At 42.0% G+C, this 20,774-nt stretch overlaps 1 protein-coding gene across 22 annotated transcripts in view; it reads left to right on the top strand.

Annotated features, from left to right (window-relative positions):
- Positions 1–20,018, top strand: part of FBRSL1 (fibrosin like 1) — a 515,953-nt gene extending 495,935 nt beyond the window's left edge. For 16 of the 22 annotated variants that reach the window (XM_084538835.1, XM_084538854.1, XM_084538846.1 and 13 more), the window contains 10 exons: positions 248–298; positions 1,222–1,317; positions 4,727–4,798; positions 5,373–5,411; positions 6,312–6,383; positions 7,709–7,841; positions 11,890–11,967; positions 13,612–13,695; positions 14,720–14,960; positions 16,997–20,018. In XM_084538835.1, coding sequence (XP_084394961.1) covers positions 248–298; positions 1,222–1,317; positions 4,727–4,798; positions 5,373–5,411; positions 6,312–6,383; positions 7,709–7,841; positions 11,890–11,967; positions 13,612–13,695; positions 14,720–14,960; positions 16,997–18,230 — 2,100 coding nt within the window. In that variant the 3' untranslated portion in view covers positions 18,231–20,018. The remainder of the gene's footprint in view (positions 1–247; positions 299–1,221; positions 1,318–4,726; positions 4,799–5,372; positions 5,412–6,311; positions 6,384–7,708; positions 7,842–11,889; positions 11,968–13,611; positions 13,696–14,719; positions 14,961–16,996) is intronic. The other 6 variants (XM_084538842.1, XM_084538836.1, XM_084538839.1 and 3 more) reach the window with 4 other exon arrangements.
- The last annotated feature ends 756 nt before the right edge of the window (positions 20,019–20,774 follow it).

Consider the following 20,774-nt stretch of genomic DNA (forward strand, 5'->3'; position numbering starts at 1 on the left):
AGATTCTGCAGCGAGACTCAGCAGCACCCATTGCAACCTGGGGGCTAGTGCCCTTCTCTCCCTGTTAGCTCTGGGAAATCAATCAGCTCCCTGATGAGCAAGTATGGACTAATCAGTCAGTTCTGCTCTGTTAAATGCTGTGAAGATGGGTCATGATGATTTGTCTGTGTTGAAATCCTGATGTGTCTGTTACTGTCGAAAACAAACTCACCTGTTTTCCTTTTTTGTTTTTCTCTTTTCTTTCCAGTTTGACAAGTACGCTCCCAAATTAGACAACCCTTACTTTCGACATTCCAACGTGAGTGCTTATTTTTCTAGGTGGTGTCTTTGTTAATGGTTCTGCTTGCTCTTTTGCTTGTTTTTGATTGATCAGTAGTGTTTTGATTCATTCATTCCTAAAGCTCTTTTTTTTCTGTCTTGATTTACTTATTTTTTAAGGTACAAAATTTTCTTTGAGCTTTTTTTTTTTTTTAATCTTTGTCTACTGCATTTCTGCTGCTGTGGCTCTATATTGCTGTGCCTGGGATGGCAGGGAATGCGCAGAAATTGCTAAATCAGTGGTCATTGCAGTATCTTTGCAGCTGGTGCTTCTCACAGTGCAGCAGCCCAGAGTGCATGGCTCTTTCACAAGATTTTGCTCAGGTCACAGGAGTAAGTCAGACTGGTGGTTTCTTCCTGGTGCTCCCCACTGCTCCAAAGCACAAAAACTCTCTATGTTTTGGGACTTGGAAAACTGCTGTATGTGCTCAGGAGAGGCCTAAGCAAAACTTTACCCAGTCAACTACAAGGTGGTATGCATGTTGCCTTTGGTTAGTGTGCAATACATCATCTTGTGGTTCTTTTTTGCTTTGAGAATGATACCAGGTCACATTTCAAAACAGGATCAATTTGTTTACTACTGTAGAAAAATGCAAAGTTAACCAAAAGTGAGCATAGAAACCAAATTATTCCAATTCCTCCAAGAAGAAAGTTCTGTGCTTCCTGCAACAGTTCCACGAATTGTAAAGGCACACTTCTTCAGCACTATTAAGAAAACTCATCAGATGAGTACATTTCCCAAATTTTGGCTTTGCTTTTAAAAAATGTAAAGCAAATTTAGTGTGTATTTTCACCGTGGCACTTGTCCGATACAGTACTATTTTTGTATGTGCCAGCCTTGGCACCTACCTCCATTATTGTTCAAGTTGTCCTGTGACATAAGCATCTCTTTTTCTTTTGTAGTTCTTTCCAACCTATCCTCCAGCAATGCCTGGAATGCCACCCATGCTTCCACATTCAGGTCCCTTTGGGTCACTTCAGGGAGCATTTCAACCGAAGGTACAGACTTCTTCTTTGAAGGCTTTGTTCTTTTGCTGGGAGAGAAACTGTATTCAGAGTCGTGTCTCTGGTGATTTTGTAGCACATGAGTTAACCAGCGGAAGTGCAACACAGGGTTGGAAGCAATCGCCCCACAGATCTGTGAGCATCCTCTGCACAAAGCAGCCAACACTTTAGCAGAAATTTTCTCTTGGCACTACAGATTGTTCCTTGGAAAAGGATGTAGTGGTTCACTTGGGAGGTCAGCTGAACCTGGAGAAGTATACAGGCAAATGCAATATTTGATTGACATATTTACAGCTAATAATAGACCGATGAGTCCCAAATCATTTTATAAATTTAACAGACTGAGATTGCAAAAGATACACTGTGTTTATTGCCAGAAAGAATGAGAAATTGACTGTACAAGTGTGGGAACAATAGGGAGAGACTGCTATAAATGGGTAGAGCAATTTGAAAGAGCTGAATTTTTATTCCCAGCTCCAACACTGTCTGACCTTGGGCAAGTTGCTTAAATCTTATGTTCCTCAGCTTCCTCATCTATAAAGTTATCTTGCAGTGGGTTTATAAGGGTTGATTAATGCCTGCAAGCTTCTTTGAGATAGTGTTTGAAAGGTGCACTGCAAATGCAACGTATCATTACAACTAGCACTGATTGGCATTTGGAAATGTTGCCATGATAACCACCATTTTCAGTGAATTCTGTGATGTGCACTGTTTTTTTTTCTCCCATAATTGTTCTTATTAACTACTTTAAAATGTACAGAAAGTATTAAATCCCTCCAAACAAGAAAGATCTGTTATATCTGTATAGCATTTGTGTGAAAATAGAGCCTTTATTCCACTTGTAAGGCGCCATGTGTTTATCTTCCTTACCTACAGTGGTTTTAGAGATTTCTTATCTTGAACTGCATCTCCATAGAGCCCTGCTGCTGTGTTAGAGGACGTTAAGAACCAGCACCGTAGCCTGTCCTTTTCTGTTGGCAATTGCCTGGTCCTTTCCATAACCATACCAAGGAGGTCTGTGCGGTGTGCTTTCCTCAGCACTGACAGAGTGGAAGTCAGTAATTAGCAACCGCTGCAAGCAAGGCCTCATGCAATCTTCCCAATTCATTTCATTTTTTCAGTGGAACCTGGAGTATTTCCTCAGTGCCTGTTGAATCCTTTAGATTATTTATTTCCTGGATAAATGGCAAATAGTGGAGCCTTTAAAATGGATTTTTTTTTTTTTCTACAGTAGTGCTGCATGTAACGGATACAGACAAGGAAGGATAGCAGTTGCATCTAAGCAGAGGGAGCAAGAGGGACAGAACATAGATAGTCCTTGCTGGGATTGTTGCTAATTGTTGTTAATTGTTGCTGTCCTTGCAAGGAATGCCAGGGGTTCCCTACAGACCCCAAGTTATCAAGATCAGAGCTTTCCTTCTCAAGAAAAGCTGCACAAATAAAATGGAAATGGCAAAATTTTGTTTGCATGAAAGTAGGGTTGAGTTTTGCCGTAAGGCCACTGTTAATAAGGAGTTTCTGATACACCAGTAGCATCTTTTGGCTTCCATCCTCACTACAGAGCTTTGTAGATAATATCTCACTGTAAAATGCCAATAGACCAAAGAGATTGCACAACAAGAAAGAAAACGTGAGCACAGACCCCTTACATTTTTAAACAGGATTTAGTGCTGTATTATAACAAGCTTTTAATTCATTTTAATGATAGATACAGAGAACATTTTCTAGCTTGAGTTTAAACAGCACAAGGTCACATTCTGGTGCCATGGTTAATCACTATCATCACTTGATCTCTGGACAGTGCAGTATTTACCTGCAATCTTAACATCCAACAAAGGGGGGTGGGGGGAGAGAGAAGAAAAATGATAGGTTGAAAAGTGAATTTGCCAGTTTGGCACATTATTTTCCAGTTTTCTAGAGGAGGAGTTGAACTGCTGGGCAAAGCCACTGAAGTCTGTTGCGTTGTTACTGCATCACTTTTCCATGCTCTCTCCCTCCCAAGGTGTTTGACTAAAGCCTTCATAAACACTACAGACCCGATGACTTAGTTTTGGCACACTGAATCCTGCACTTCTTGCTTTCCATAGCAGAGGTCTTGGTTCTGTTTTTCCCCTTCCTGTGTCAGTTGCCTACAGCTGTGTGTGTAAATCCACTGCACATAAATCCAGGCTGACGGTAAACTTCTCAGTTAGTTTCCCGAAGGCATTTCTCACAAGCTAAGAACTTGAAAAGGTCAGAAGTATTCAGTTTACTTTGCTGGAGGAAGCTTTCACATCTTTCTCCAGGGGACAAAGGGACAGGATGACACCATGCTGTATTAACATGTTGTGATCTTATAACTCTTGCCTGTATGATAGCCGTAACTTATTTGCCACCTTACATATACCTCAGCTGTCAGACGGGCCCCGAGAGCTCCCATCTGCCTGAGGAACTTGTTGACTTACCTACACACACACAAGAATCCTCTTCTTAATGAATCTAGAAATTACGTAGTCCTCGACAAATTAAAACCACCCACACACATGATTTTACTCATTCCTCGTACTGTTTGAAATCTGCCATAATTTGACCTACAACGTGAGTCCAATAACCGCTTGGGGAATGAGGTTTCACCCCTTTGCACTCAGCTGTGTGGAGGCACCAGGTGCAGTTGCTCTGGGAGTGGGAGATGGACGAATTCCAGAGCGAGAAGACGAACGAGTTCTTGGGGATCTTCTAGGACAGGGCAACAGGTGGGATCCGGAGGAGGAGGAGGAACAGGGATTCATTCAATGAGGTGTTTAATTCTTGCTGGAAAATGATGGGATAAACAATGCAAAGCTATAAAAGACCCACAAGCACCTTCTAAGGTTTCTCATTTTGTCTTGTCAAAGCAAATAGATGGGCTGTTGCCTTTGTAAGCATTGTATCATCTCGCCCCGGATGGAAAAGGGGTCACAGTCCAATAGGTGGCATATGGGACTAGGAGTGCTTGAATTGTTCCATTCCTGACTGTGATACTGGCTGCTGCCTGAAACATTGAGGGAATCAATCCACCTCTCTCGTTTCCTCTCCTACTGGCTGCCTGTTTTGTTTTTTTTTTCTAAAGAAGAAGCTTTTTGGGGCAACGGACTCTCTCTTCCCATCCACTTGCATACTGCATAGCACGATGGGGTTGGGATTTCAACTGGGGCTTAGGGGTGCTGCCATAATACTGTTACTGCTGCTGAATAATAATCGATGACACAGTGGTTAAATGCTGTTGGCTGTCAGTAAAAGATAACATTTAGCACTAATGTAGCAATATGCGTGTTCAAAGCACAGTATAAACATGGACTAATTAATGCTATTAACATCTGATAGAGATGTTAAATTTAATGCTGGTATAATAGAGTTTTATTCACACTCTGTTCTTGTCTTTCAGACTTCAAACCCTATTGATGTAGCAGGTAGACCAGGCACAGTCCACCATACACTGCTGCAGAAGACTCCAGGGGTAGGCAACAATATATAACCTTCCTTTGGGCTTATCTGGATTTACAGTAAAACACAGTGGTTGCTCATTTAAAAGAGAGGGCAGCTGATGAGTAAATTGCCTTGTAGACTATGAACATGAAGTCAGGACAGAAGTTTCTTTTTCTGGTGAGACAACAGTAGCATGAATACAAAGGGATGTATTGACTTCTTTAAATAGAGTCAGAGGGAAATGAGGCAGGAAACCCTTTCAAGATCTTTACCTAAAGCATCACTTGGAGAGTAATTTTCTGCACTCTTTTTTATGCATACTTTTATTTCAGAACAATTATAAAGTTCAGAAAAACGTGGGTACTGTTCAGTTGCTGGTATGAAGCTGCTCTGTTTGTCATAAAATTTTGCTGAGTTTGGTGCAAGGAATGAAAGAGAAGTTTTAAGCCTGATTTAAGGTCTTCAGGTTTTCCTTGTCACTGGGGACGTCTCTGGAACATTGCTTTCTAAATGCTTTTACTTGTTCAGAGGAAGGAAATTCCCCACCTTTCTGCATATGGGTAGTTTTAGAAAGACTGATTGTTTTATTTCTGCTTTTTCCATAGGTGTCAGACCCTTACAGGCCTCCAGTAAGAGTAAGTAAGGTTTGTGGGGGATTTTATTTTTATACATATATATATATATATAATATATATTTAAAATATTGTGCATATGTTTTGGAAATCTAAAATGTTGGTAGAAAATTTCAAGCTCATCCTTTATTTAAAGCAAAATGTCATAGTTAGCTCTTAGCTGCTTCTGATTAATAACTTTGAGGTTGAATCTCAACCATATTTTGCATCCATTTGTGTGCATTAATAGTTGACAGCATGAAATAAGGGTCACAGAAATTAATGACTATGAGCCTGGACAGATGTTCACAATTGGTCATATTCATGGTGGCTTAGGTCAATGTGTTTTATCTGTGCTTCTGATGTTCCATAAGAACACTATAGTGGGTACTGCAGATCAGCTGAAAAACAGCAACCTATTCAGCTGTGGCACTGCTCATCCCTGGTGATTGCTTGTCAGTACCCTTTTCCTTTCCCAGTGCAAGCATTCATAATAGTTGCTTATGAGTTAGCCTGCAGACCCTGTGCAGCAGGGATGAATGAACAGGGCTCTTTTCAGGAACAGGATGGTTAACTATCAGCTCCTTTCTCTTCAGCAAGTCATACAGTTCTCTGCAGCCATTTATTTCAGTTTATGAAGGAGGGAACACAAGTATGAGAGAGCAAGGCAGAGATCTCAGGTCTCCATGAGATGAGGAAGATATCCCACATTCTTCCTGTTTCTTTCCTTCTTGATTTAAACATCAACAGCTACAGTACAGGAAAAAAAAAAAAAAAAGAAAAAAAAAAAAAACATTAATCACCTATTGTGCCATTTCAGTTCTCAGACTTTCTCATTGCTTAGCAGACTGTTTGACAGTAAGGGAAATGAAACGTTCTATCTGATGTAGATGGCTAACAAATTAATCTAAATTCTTGCACTTTCCATTGCAGAAACCCGGGAAGTGGTGTGCGGTTCATGTACAGATCGCCTGGCAGATCTACCATCACCAGCAAAAGATAAAGGTAATTCAGACAGTTTATGGAACAAAGCCAAGTCTCTTAACTTACATGTTGTATTTTAGTGACTAATGAGGAGGAAACAGTTACTGTTGGTGATCCTTAAGCTTGCCTGCATTGACTAACACTTTCAATCCTTCTGATGTTTGTTCTGTCAACTGTAAAGTTTATCTGAGGGCAAAGGAGTTGGGTTGAAGGGTAGCAAAATGAGCAGGAGATACTAAGTGTACAGACAAAAAGAGAAGAAGAAAGGGAAGCAGATGATAATTTTGCTCCAAATCCAGCTTTATACAAAGTGCACATGTTTAATGTCATTTCCCTTCTGTACTAGTACCTCCTGTGGAATATGGAGTATTACCCTAATAAGAATGAAGTGACTTATACCGTGAAGAATGTTTTATCAAGTGTAGAGCAGGCAAGTAGGTTCCTGGGCTTCCTGCATTGCACTGAAGATGGGGGAGCAGAGGGAGTGGCTTAGAAACTCCAGAGGTAACAAGACATAGGTACACTGGGGTGCTTTTACAGGCTCAAAACTCCCTGTGGCAGGCAGAGTAGCAAATAATAAGACTTCTGTAGAGTGGTGGGTTTTTTTTCATAGTTCCTGCTGTAGGTTTTTGACATGTTAATAAACATTATTAAGTGTTTAAGTGGGTAGATCATAACTAGTGCCTCTACAAGTTGTGTGTGACCTTTTTATTGTTAAGTAAATATGTCATCTTGAAGCTGTATATTTCTCAAGAGACATACATGTCTTTGACTAAGGTACAGTTCCTCAGGCTGACCATGCTCACTTCTAGAGGGGAAGGATAAAAATAGCCTCTGGAGGAATCTCATAGTCAGTTTTCTTCATCCCTCTCCTCATGCCTTCATGCTGAGTTGTGCTGGCTGGAGGAAAGACAGTCTAGGAACGTCTCTCTCTTTCCAAACTGGAGAAGCAAAACAGACAAGTCCGTCACCCAGCTCCCAAGGCTTCTGTCGGCAGCTTTCCGCCTGCAGAATATTTTTTGTCAGGCTGAGACTGCCGACTGATCCCGCCATGCAGCGCGCTCAGTGTATCATGTTGCATGCTCTAGTGTGTGTGCTGAGGGGCTGAGAGCTCACTTCAGACCTTATTCATGTGGACGAGGCAGGCAGCTGATAGGCTGTGGAGTGAAATGGCCTTATAGATGCTGTCAGAGCGCGGCTGCAGTACGTGACCAGAGACGCTGCTGTCACTCTTACTAACTCTCCCTGGCAGTGCTAAGCAGGAATGAGCCTGAACTCCCTCTCTTTTCTCCCATAAAAAAAAAAAAGGAAATGCATAATGAGACTGCTTTTGTATCATTTGACAGCAAATGCAGCTGGATCCCCACAAGCTAGAGATAGGTGGTAAACTTGACCTGTTCAGCAGACCTCCTGCCCCTGGCGTGTTTCCAGGCTTCCATTATCCACAGGACCTTGCCAGGCCTCTGTTTTCTACTACAGGTAAGGGAGGATCATCATTTGTTGAAAAGACAAAACAAAACAAAAAAAAAGTCAATGTATTTAACGTGTGTCTCTACAGCTATATATGCCTCAAAAATTAATGGGAGAAATATTCAGAGGGGTGTGGAAGTTCTGGGGACAGTTGTGGGCTGGGCTCTAAGAGCAGAGCCTGTGGTCTCCAGTACAGGTTCCTCTGTGTGCATCACTGAGATTTCAGTAGTTGGCCTTTAAATTCAGGTCTGTGCAGCTGGTTCTTATGTGCCTGATTAATTGACTATGGAGGGATTTTAAAAAGCAATTTTGACAAAACACTTGAAAATGTTTCCCTTGCGTAGGATTGGAAATGGCCCTGGTTTCTTCCATGTTTTTGTATTTGCTGTGTTCTTCTTCTTAGCTCCTCCATTCAGCAGGTGGTGTTTATTTTCTGAATACATGGGGTTTTGGTAAAATGGAAAACTATGATAGCAACATTGAAAAATATCACAGAAGGTATATTTGTAAAGCATTTGTTTTTTAAATGTAAAATTCCCTTATATGTTAGAAAGTGCAGCAGTCTCCAAGGCTCAAAACAGCATATTGATTTTAAAAAGAAAAGAATTAACTACAGTATATGTAGATAAATTTCTTTGTGATATATTGAGGAAGTAATTACAATGAATCCAATTACAAAAGTTCAGAAAGCTTCATTGCACTGTTCTTGATGTCTGACCACAAGAGACTGCAACTCTGACATTCTGGTTTTGGGGGTCACAGGTGCTACTACTCATGTTCATGTCCATCTACCAGATGTTTTTGTTCTGTTCCAAGGGCCTAATTCCCACCTGGACTTAAACAGATCTTCTTTCTTTGTTTAAGATGCTTAAGTCAGCCTTCAAAGTCTGTATCACTTCATATGGTACAAGTTAGCCCCTTTTGTATGTAATTCACTGACAGCAAATTTAAGTTTCTTTCCTAACTTAACTCTGCTTTTATGATGCAGTATTGCATCATTATTGTTGAAGTGAATGAGATTAGAAGAGTTACGAGTTTTGTCCCAAGCATGACATAAAAGCAACAGAGTTGAATAATCAAGCTGAAACCGCAGTGGGAAATGACTTCTGAACACGGATATCAGACGGTCTTCAGGAACTCCACGAGTGGTTCAGTCTGTCTTTCAGCCCTTATTTGTGGATGGAAAATCTTAAACATCACGTGCAAGTTTCCACCACATACAATCATTGCTGATACTGACTGTATATTGCAGACTGCTTCCCTGAATTTTGCTCTTTTCGTCTTTGGTACTTTAGTAGTACAGGGCCAAGATATATATTGCATCTCCTGGAAGCATAAGCACAGCTGATTTACAAACTTCTGCCTGTTTTCCTATAGCAGCTGTTTCTTTAACACTGTCTTTAGTCTGTCCTGTCTTGTCATTACAAGAATCTTGCTTTATGTATGGTTTTATTACTCAAGACTATGCTGGACAAAGCGTACCCTAACAGGCAAAAGCAGTGTGTTGAATCAAAGCAGCAGTCTAATCGGTGTCTTGAGCTTTTCCTCTTACAAAGATGCAAGCATGGCTTGCTCCTCCATTCATAAAAGCAGGAGGGAAATAGTATGGAACAGATACATTAAAGAAGGTAAATTAATAAAAAACTTTTGCGGGAGAGAAACAACCTTACAGCAACTTGTCCGTGAGTGTATTAATCACAAGAGCCATTACATGGTAAATCTAGGTAAAGAGTGCTATCAAAGTGAACAAACATTGCAGCTGTAATATATAGATGAATAAATCTTTTGCTCTGCAATATCTGAGGCATTCTTTTCACCTTATCGAACAAGCATGTCGTTGATGTGAATCATGGGTTCTGCTGCATTGCCTAGTTACTGTGGGAGACATAAGTTATCTTAGGGCCACCTGTCTTCAGGACGGATGTTCGGCTGCCTGGCAGATGCTATATTTAATAACTACCTGACAGCCTGCAGTGCTGCTCCTGGCTTTCTCCGGAGGATTTTTTATTATCAGCCCATGTAGTTGAGTTTGTAAGCCGTCTCCTTTGAAGAAATCTCCCATCCATTATACACCTTCTGAAATCTTAAAGGATTAGAAAGATGACAGTCTCCATCCATCTTGAGGCATTGGAGCAGTCAGAATGTTTATAGATAACTTCAGGTCTCATTGCCGTGGTCTCTCTTAAGTTTCCTCAACTCATTTTCTGGCTGCTTAGGTTCGTGGTGTCCAGGCTGGTGAGGGATGTGCAGCACTGTCTCCCTCTCAGGCTTTATAGTCTGCTCATGTTCAGAACATGAGTGTGTTTTACAACGACTGTCTGTTACTGGACTCTGTCGCCAAGTAAAACCAGGTACTGGACCATCACCTCCATAAAACTGACCGTCACCTCCATAAAACCCTGTTCAGGCTTTGTTCAGGACACATTTTCTCCTATGTACATCGGTTTCTTTCCTCTGTTTCCCTCCACTTTTGCTGCGACCTCCTACAGTATTATCATCACCAATTATATATGGTAGAAACTTTGATTTAGAGATGAGGGGGCAGGAACTTGCCAGAGCAGTCACCAGTGGAAATCATTCACATGGACAACAGATGAGGCAGAAAACTGTGTGATGAAGGTGACAGGAGAGCTTGAGCACCAGGAGGAGAAGGATCGTAATCCTATTTTCTATAACAGAAAGTTACCACTTCAGAAAGCAGTGACTGGGTAAGCCAGCTGTTAGTGAACAGCCCATGTTCATGCCCAGTGTGACTGATGATGTTTGCAAGAGTCAACCTCTTGCTCTCTCCTTTTTACCAACAGAATACAAGAGAAGAGCACTGAAAAGCTTTGTTTAGGTGTTGGTCTGTTTTGCACATGATGTAGCCCGTCCTCAGGAAAGTGCTGCTTCTGTCATTGAGTGGAAGTGCTAGTTTCTAACAAAATGGGAGTTAATGCACAGGTATGGCAGATTTTGCTTTCTGCAAGGGAGGCAGAGGTTGTGTTGCATCCAGACAGGATCTGAAAGTTACTGTAGTTGATAATTCGGCTTTGCCTGTAATATGGGAAGCCCTGGCACAGAGAAGGCACCGAAAGGATGTTCACAATCTAAACATTTGCAGATAGCTGGACTTGTCAGTGTAATGCTGGAGCCACAGAAACATTTTGGTTCATATATCTGAAACAAATACTAAAAACTAGATTGCAGGTGTATCCTGAAAATCATCTGTACTGATCTTAGGGGGCTAAAGTAAGGCCCAGGAGATTCCCCAAACACACTGTCATTTGCAGGATACGTGGGAATTGATCTTCCTCCAAAACCCACGTATCCCCATGCCAGGTGACACCAGTGCTTTTCACAAGTTGCAGTTGCTGTTTGGTGTGTGTCTGCGTACAAAAGAAGCAAATCTTTCATTTTCTGCTCTGGTTTTCCTTTATGAAGCTCACCTGAGCGTGGACTTAGTCCACCTTGAAATGCAGGACAGACCAGCTTATTTTCAGCCCATTCTTTCACCTTACCTCAACCAGACATAAAGCAGTGTGCTAAGCAGTGGTGTTCCTTTCCCCCGGGGCAGCATGGCACCGTGGCAGTAAGCAGGAGAGGGAAAAAATATCGCGGGGGGTGGCTGTGGATGCAGAGACAGATGTGAGAGCAAAGATGGGGCTCTCATGGGAGAGGCATGATTGATGTTCCCTGCGTTCCTGTCATTAACTGGTGTTTCACGTAGACTCTAATCAGTCACTTCCGAGCACCTTCTGTCTGGGCGCATAACCTGGACTGACCCTGTTTAGTGTAAACACAGAGTAATGACTGAAAATGCCAGACAAAGAGATTCACTGCCCCATTATTACAGGTGAGCAGCAACACTCAGTGCAAGGTCTCCTCCTGCCTCCTAGTGCTGACAGGCTCCTTCAAAGAGCACTGAGAGAAACCCTGCCCGTAGCCATTTGGGGTCTGCCCCTGTCCCACCCGTGCTGTTTAAATCTGACCTGCACCTTTGCATCTGGTTCTTGAGTATGATGGCCAGGACCTCTGTCACTTGCTACTGAACTAAAAAAGGATCTTGTTCTCCCAGGTGCGACACATCCAGCCACCACACCTTTTGGTCCTTCACCTCATCACAGCAGTTTCCTGCCTACTAACCACTTGGCAGGTAAGTGTAAGTAAGCCCTGCCTTCACCTTTATACGGCTGACCCAGTCCTGGCTCTCAGCACAGTCCTGCCTGAGGCACAGTGGCAGTATCAGAGGGAGAGGATTAGACTTTCTAAGGGATGAGAAGCTCACTCAGAAATTGTCCCACCCACACCAGCTTCCCAGCACACTCCCTCTGATCTCCTCCAAAGATGAGGAGCAGGATTAGCAGACCCTCCTCTTTGACAAAGTTGGGTATTACACGGCACACAAGCTGAAACCTGACCTGTAGAGCCTTCCGTGCTGCTGAATGTGCCCAGGGAAACGGAAGAAATTTTATTTCAAAGGTACCTCAAACAAGCCATAGCTTAAAATGGGCTCCTCCATGCCCTTTTTTACCTGTGAAAGGTTCTATATTAAAGTTCAGTGAACGGTTCCTGGCAAATAGCTGTTCTGCACATTTTTCCAGTCTTTCAGTTTCCTAATTGGCACTAAGTAGGGCCTGATTTTCTCAGATTTCCTCATTTTAAAAGCTCACAAGCAGCTCATTGCCAATTAAAGTTCAAGTTCTGTTGATTAATGTTTTAGTAACACTCATTCAATCAGTACATGCAGCATCCCACATGACCCAGTAGACTTCTTTCTGTTGCGAATACCTAGACTTACATCAACTCCTGAACATTCTGTCAAAATCAACTGTTTCTCTACGAAGTCACTCAACTACTAACTGCAAAGGGGAGGGACAAGAACAGCTATTTCAAAATAAGTAAATAAGTGAATAGTTGTTTGTGGAAAAATCAAAGCTATTTGTGCTGTTTGCCCTGATATTTTAAATATAAGAATATGGGGAGCACCTCACCTCCTGTAACATGGCAAGTTAGAGACTTTAAAAAGGCAGCCAAAAAGTCAGTGGACAGAAGGAGGAGTTGTTTAGAGGTGACCAGTAGGAGAAAAACAGGTGTATCTGCACTTTTTAGCTCATAGCTATCTTTGGAGTGCAGAAACCTGAGTTGGGCACTCAGACCTCTTTTGATGATGGATGCCTCCAGTAAAAAAACAGGCAGGACTTTTTACAAAGACAAGTGCCAGTAAATCTAAGGCTAAGCTATCATTTCCACCACTGTGATCAAGGAAGATATTATGGGAGAGGATTTTGGCACAGACCCAAATGTTTAGTTGCTCCGTGGGTGGATGTCCATAGCAGTTAGCTTAGGACTGTCTGTGTGCACCATTACAAAGAGGGTAGAAGGTCGTACACAGAAACAAGAGTGAAACAATGCATCCCCTCTATATGCTGACCCAGGAGCTGCTGATGTTCCTCTTTCAAGGCAATTGCAATGCTGCTGCTATTACAGCTGATAAGGAAGGAGAGTTTCAGCTTAGCAGCAGCCACCATAATTTCAGCTATTCAAACTTAATTTCTAGCTCCCCTCTGACTAGCATACAAAAGTTTATTACAGCACCTGTTTGCAGTGTGAGCACTGAATCCCTTCTCCATTTTAACATGCTGGGAATTTTCTGTGCAAAGAACCTTGCAATGAGAAGGATCAGCTTAAAGTCTGGCCTAATCCTACTTGGATTCAGACCGTTAAGAAGGGGAGGGGTGCATTTCATTCTCCAACATTCTTGGCTAAATGCCTGCTAAATCCCTGTTTGCCTTTCCAGATCCATTTAGCAGGTCAAGCACCTTCAGCGGCCTTGGGAACTTAGGCAGCAATGCCTTTGGAGGATTAGGCAGTCATGCTCTGAGTAAGTACTGGCTGGGTTACTGCAGACAAACATCCCTTCCAGAAAAGCCACATGCTAATATTTACAGCAGCTGGTGGTAGTTTTTAAAGAAGTTTATTTCCTAACCTCCATTCTCCTATCTGAAAACACTGCACCTAAGATTTCCAGGTCTCTGCGGTGGGAGCTTTTCTGCATGTCACAGACATCAATAGGTGTGCTCTGTGTCTCCTCACTGCTGAAGGACGTTGCCTTGTGTGTTCTGAGAGGTGCTGGAGCTGCTTGACCCCGCTGAGCTCTGGTACCCCATGGGCATCTGAAGTAACACCCTTCAACAGTGAAGATGCACGGCGGAACAGCTATTGATACTTCTCCTAATTCAGCGTGTAGACTTTCTCTGTAACCATTGTCTGGAGTTTAAATTACCTGTATAAAATGCTTTTACTTCAAAAACATGTTACCTGTAGGCAAGACATGCTTGAGAGCCACACATAAGAGCATGCTTTTGCATCTCATGGTGCAACAGGAAGCAGTTGAAGATTGATGGAGGAAAATCAAGTGACTGTTCTAAAAAGCCTACAGCCAAGCTCTATTTTTATACACATACATACATACCACCAAGTAGTCTGGTTTCTTTAACAAAAAAAAAAATCCCTGAATCCTCAGCTGCAGGCAGCTGATTGCTTGTAACTACCCACAAATTAAAGTTTCTGCCAGTGAGGGAGCTGAGGAAGAATATTGCTTTTGTGCTGGAACCCTTGCTGGGGTGGGGGGAGAAAAGGAGCTGGGCGTTTTCTGTCATTTCTGAGTTATTCAGATGTATAGTGAAAGCTTCCTCCGCAAATAGCCTTAAAAGAGCTGGTGGATCTTCCACCCAGTGCCGGAGGTATCTCTGACCACCTGCTAGTAGCTCCCCCTCACCATGAGCTCCACATTAAAAAAGCCTTGAAAGGACAGCTCTGGATTAATTAGCGTTGTGCAAAATGCATATGTAATTATTTGGTTTTAATTATTTTTAACTGTTCCTCCTACCCTGCCATTATTCTAGCTCACAACAACATTTTTACTCACAAAGACGGCCCAAACCTGCAGAATTTCAATAATCCCCATGAGCCATGGAACAGACTCCATCGGACCCCGCCGTCCTTCCCAACACCTCCGCAGTGGCCCAAGCCGACCGATTCTGAGCGAAGCTCCTCGGTGACAAACCACGACAGAGACAGGGAGCGGGACCGAGAGCCTGAGAAGAGGGATCTTTCTCTGAGTAAAGATGACAGAGACAAAGAGAGGTGAGCTACGTGTGCTTTTGATTCTAGTCTCTTTTTCCTCTGTTTTTTTCTTATTTTTTCCTTTACCATCAATTCCCATCTTAAAATCACCTTCAGAGCAAAACATTGCTTGTCTTTGAAATATCTGATAGCTCTGTCCCCGAGATAAGCTCAAGTACTAGTGACACAAAAAGAAACCTCTGCCTTTTAGGATTTGTCCTCTGTGGAGATACAGTAGGCTAGTCTTTACTTCCCCACTATCAGGTTTCAAAAAAACACCAGGTTGAGAAAATGAGCATGTCACTGTGTTTTCAGGGTGCACATAGCTTTTTTTAGCAACTTCCTTTAGGAGAGCCACATATTCTGAATTCCTGGAGGTGGTATTGTGATGGGTCCTTTGTAGACAGTCATAGCTCCCATTACAAATATGCTGATGAATTCAAATGTTAGCTGGACATTAACAAGGTAAAAATGCAAATGCCTGTATCTGGAGCAGCGTGTGTGAATCCATTAGCAGATCTGATTTTAAAAAATTGCACTGTAGGCAAGCCCTTATTAATGATGACAGGACTATATCACCTGAGCTATAGGTACTTCATTAGCTTCCAGCTATATGATTTTCAAGCTGTAAAGCTCTTTATATTTCAGACCCCGGTTGTCTCCAACAGGCTACTTCTTTGTAGGCAATAACAGCCTGCAAACCTCAGATGTGTGCATTTCACTGCTGATCAGGGTTTTGTAGTTTGCCTAGAGTGCTTTTAATGAGCTCTTCAGGCAGTGCCTGTGAACAAGATTATATAGAAGCAATAGGCTGAAAATCATCTTGCTTTAAATGTTAAACTGTCTGACACGCTTGTATGGATAGTCATTCAGATAGGAAGCTCCCTTGTTGGCTTCAGCATAAATCATTTCCAAAGCAAGGTTACTTCACTTCCAAGAGTGTTCATTCAGGGGTTAACATCTCTATTATATATGTATTAATTCAGCCAAAGCTATCCCCAGCATCCTTGTTTAGACATGGTTTTAATAAGCTACGTCCTTGACCAACAATTAGGACTACCACAGGGAGAGAAATCTGGGTTAGCAAATGTAATCATAAGGGATAAATACCCACAGAATTACCCAAAACACCTCCAGTTTACAGCAGCATGATTCTTATGGCTAACAGGCAAGCCCAGCATTAAAGGTAGGCATCACTGAGCTCCTCAGCTGCATAATGCAGTTCTCTCAATCCCACCATCATACTTTGTGTTTAAAGTGTTTATTCAGAGCAGAGTGCTTCTAAAAGGTGAGCATTATTTATTCACTTAAAGACATGGGAGCAAGTGCAACTAATTGGCTTGCTCACAGAGGTGCAGCTGGAAACATAAAGCCCATTCTCATGCCTTCTTCTAAACAATGGACATTCTCATCAAACCCCTTGTTCCTCATAGCAGGCCCTCTCGTAACAAAGGCCAGTCATTCATTTTCTCAGCCTGTGCAGGAATTTTTTGCTTAAGCACTTAGCTTAACTGCCAAAACTGACGGCAACACAAGCTTTACTGCAGCCCCATAGAAAAATATCCATCATGTTACAGCTGCTTCCAGTTGATGAGGCTGTTTCGTGAAGGACCTTCATACATGTCTGTACGTTTCCAGAACAGTTCCATTTTGTGCATCCATGTTTTAGGAAAGGAACCACTGTTCAAAGTGTTATAGCCAAGAAAATCATTGTCTGGCAGCAAGATGTGCATGTATGCATGCAATAATCACCTTTTTTTAAAAAATAAGCTGTCTAGACTTCTTTCCGACATTTCTTAGTGAACTGGCCTTTCTCTTCAGGTTAAATGTTCTGCTCTTTCAAATGCATCCCCAATTTAGTCCCCGAACTTGTAGATATTTATCTTTTTTTTTTTTTTTTTTTTAATAGAACCTAAAGGCAGGTAGTTCATATCATTTAGTGCAGAGCTTTTCAAATTATTTTCTGAGCAACCTCAAATTACGCAATTATGCATGTCCAGCATCACATGTGTGTTTGTTCACATAAACCCAAGGATGTGTCTGCATTCTTTTTACAGAGACCTCATGGATAAAAACAGACATTCAAACAGATCCTCACCGGCATCAGCTCCAGTGACACATCAGATAAGCAATCTCATTCGCAGCAACAGCCAAACCTCCAGTGATCCTATCAGGCAGGTTAGCCTCGGTGAAAGGGAAAGGTCCAAAGAACCCGAACGAGAGCACCCTGACCGGCTGAGAGAGCCGCCCATAGCAGAACACAAGATTAAAGAGAGCCGTTCCCCCGTGAAGGAAACTCCAAGCCATGATAAGAGACCCTCTGAGGACAACACAAAGCCAGTAATCCAGTCTGTATCCCCATACAGCAAACCTGCACTAAGTGAGAGCTTGAAGCTTACCAATCTAATGAGCAAGGACATGGAGAGAAAGACAGAGCTTCCCAGTGACCTCCAGAAGATTAAGAATGACATCAAAGTCAAAGAGGAGAGGAAAGAAGACAGTGATGTGCTGGTGGTAGGGTCTGAGCCTTCGCAGCACTCCCGATCAGTGGAGCATCCCCCACCACCTACCTTGCATGGATTGTCATTGCCTCCCTCAATGGCTGCCTCAATGCCTATCTCCATGGGCAGTGTGCACCAGATGAACAACATGAATGTCCTGGACCGCAGCAGAATGATGACCCCGCTCATAGGCATGAATCCTTTGTCGGGAAGAGAGAGGCTGCCACATCCTGGATTTTCTTGGGACCCGATGAGGGACCCATTGCGAGATGCCTACCGGAGCTTAGACCTGCACCGTCGAATGGACTTCCAGCTCCGGACGGATCCCATCCATAGGTTCCCTACCACCTCTGGATTTTACGACCATGAGCGTTCTTACAGAGACAGGGAGCCACATGACTACAACCATGAAAACCTTCTTGAAGCCCGCCGAGAGCAGGAGCGGTTGCGGCAAGTGGAGGAAAGAGAGCGCTTGCACTTACGGGAAGAACTTGAGCGTGCCAGAATGCACCACTTGCACTCGTCCCCTATCGAAAGCCACCTGGCACATGTGCCATCCTTCATGCCTCATTTAAGCGGGATGCATTACCCCAGACTGAGTCCATCCACTGCCATGCACAATGGGATTTTAAATAGGAACCCACCAACTGCAGCGCTGAGCGCCCCACCGCCTCTTGTACCAGCGAGCAGCACCAGACCTGCCTCCCCACGCAGGACTACTCCACTCACAAACTCAGAGTCCAGGGACTACTCCCCCTCTAGGAACCCCAAAGAAGTAGAGGCACGATAGTCCCCAACATGGAATTTTAAAGTCGCCTGTATATAAAACAAACAAACAACAACAACAACAACAAAACAAACAGAAAAAAAAAAAAAAAACAAAACACAAAAAAATGAAAAACAAAAAACAAACCTTTTACAAAATGCACTGCTGTAAACTTTTTTTTTTTTTTTAATGTAAAATTTGTAGAAGTTAAGCACATTTCCATAAATAATGGGGTCGGGGATGCAGACTTTCCAACAAGAAGGTTGCTGAGAATGGGAATTTAATATATAGGTATTGATTTTTGGTTTTGGTTTTGTTTCTGTGCTAAAAAAAAAAAAAATGAGTTAAAAATAGCAAGTTTGTACATTTTTCCCAAATGTGAGAAACATTTTTAATGGATTTGTATTTTTTTTAATTTTGTGCTCTTTATTCACTTAAAAAGAAAAAAGAAATTTTTGCTTTTGTCTTTAGTTAAATTTGCATTTAAAAGGCCTCAGATCCTTAAGAAAAAATACCCAGGGTTTCTTAAAAGTATTATTTATGGAAATACTGTAGTTTTACAGTCCACTGTGAGGTTCCCTTCTGAGGCCAATTGATCACTTACCTTGGTACTTTGGAACCGAAGTTACAGATATATATTAAAATATTAATAATAATAATAATGTACAAAACTGTTTGTTTTTTGCCTTATTATATTATGCAGAAATTTAAGAGGAATTTTTTTTGACTTCTTGTTTTAAACAAAAAAAAAAAACAGAAAACAAACTGTAAATATTCTGTTAATATAAATGTACACCAATATTAAATTCTTAACATAGGTAGACTTTATAAAAATGGTTTCTAGAACCACTCTGGTTATTTGTTAACATGGTTACAACTCATACTCTTGTCACAGTCAGAAATTCACACTCAGAAAGCTAAGTACGGCATATATACTTCAACTATGCAAGAACTTGGAGGCAGGTCTTAGCGGATGTTGGGGGGAGGAAGGTTTAAAAAAAAAAAAAACAACCCAAAAACAACCAACTTGCAACTATGGAGACAGAATGGAAATGGCATGTGAACAGGAAGAAGAATGATTGTGTTTAACAAAAAAAAAAAAAAGAGAGACTGAATTTTTTTGTACAAACACAAGGGACAGTTCGTCAAGGAAAGAGAGAGACACACGCTCCTGGAAGGGAATTTTGGTTTCCTACTTTTCAAGCTGGCAAAGCAGATGGAACTGGCACAGTACCATGCGGCAGACCCTTTCCTTATTTTTTTTTTCCTTTTTTTCTCTTTTTTTGTGTTGTGGGCAGGATCGCTGGCAAGCAAGGACAATTTTCCGTGGACCCCTTGTGCTAATTGTGCAGTGTTCTTATTGGAATCTGTATACAAGACAAAGTAGAATTTTAGGAGTGCAAAAAAAAAAAGTCTAATGGTTGATTAAAAAAAAAAGAAATTCTGATATATTATCTATAGTACATGAAGACCATAAGCAAATGTTTGTTTCAGTGTGGTTCTGCCTTGAACTGCTTTTTGGCATGATTTATTTTTTATTTCCAATTTTACTTTTCATCCATATGTAAATTTTGCCATGTTTTACTTGCTGTACCATCCCCCCTCCCTTATTTTATTTTTCAGTGTCCATGTTTTATATATCCTGGGCTTTTTCTCTCTAGTTAATTCAGCCATCCGCTACTATTTTCTTGGCTCTGTAACTCTTGTTTCCCCCCCCTCCCCATCCTCCCCCCTGCACCCCCTGTAATTTTAAACATTCAGTTTCCTTGTAGATCAATGAAGATAAATACAACATTGATTTTGGATGAAAAAGGTAGTCGAGTGTTTGTGTGTCATGGCCAGCGCTGCCGACTCGGAGGCTAATGGTTTATCGACAGCGCATCAACGCCCCGGTGCTGCGGCGGCTCGGAGGAAGGGGTTGGTGCTGGGAGAGGGGTTTTATTTGGTTTGCAGATCTCTGCTTGAGCCTTTCCCCTGTTCAAAGGGGAAGGGGAAAAAAGGGCAGAAAAGAAAGCACAGCTTCTGTGCAACAACTTGTTTGCAGGGATTGTGCTGCTGGCATAACTACAAGAGGGTTATAGCCTGAAGCACTGTTCTTCACGTGTGTTTCCATTTGCTTCCCCAGCTTTTTTCCGTAGGCTGAGAGCAGACATCTGCAGGGGGATGGAGAAGTGCTCCAAGCCCCATCGCTCTCAGTAACTGATTTAACAGTGGGCGACTGTGCTTTAACAGCATGTTACAGCTTCTGTTTTTAAGTTTGTGTGTGACTAAATTACCAAGCATAAAAAAATAAAATGAAATAAAATAGCAGGGTCCTTAATCTGATGAAAGGAGGCTTAAAACAAAATAGGCATTAAAAATCAGCACCTGCTCTCCCAGCTGAAATCGGAGGAACGTATAACACATGGTGGAAGTGAAAAGTGTGTTGGACTCAGCATAAAGATGTTAGGAATGCTGGCTCAGGGGGACTGTAATTCTCTCCCTCTGCTATTGTCCAACATGCCATCATGCTTGACATCCCCTCTAACACAGACCTGACTACATGAACCTGCCTAACTTCTGTAAAAA

Source organism: Aythya ferina, assembly GCF_964211825.1.
Source record: "Aythya ferina genome assembly, chromosome: 17".
Taxonomy (NCBI): Eukaryota; Metazoa; Chordata; class Aves; order Anseriformes; family Anatidae; genus Aythya; species Aythya ferina.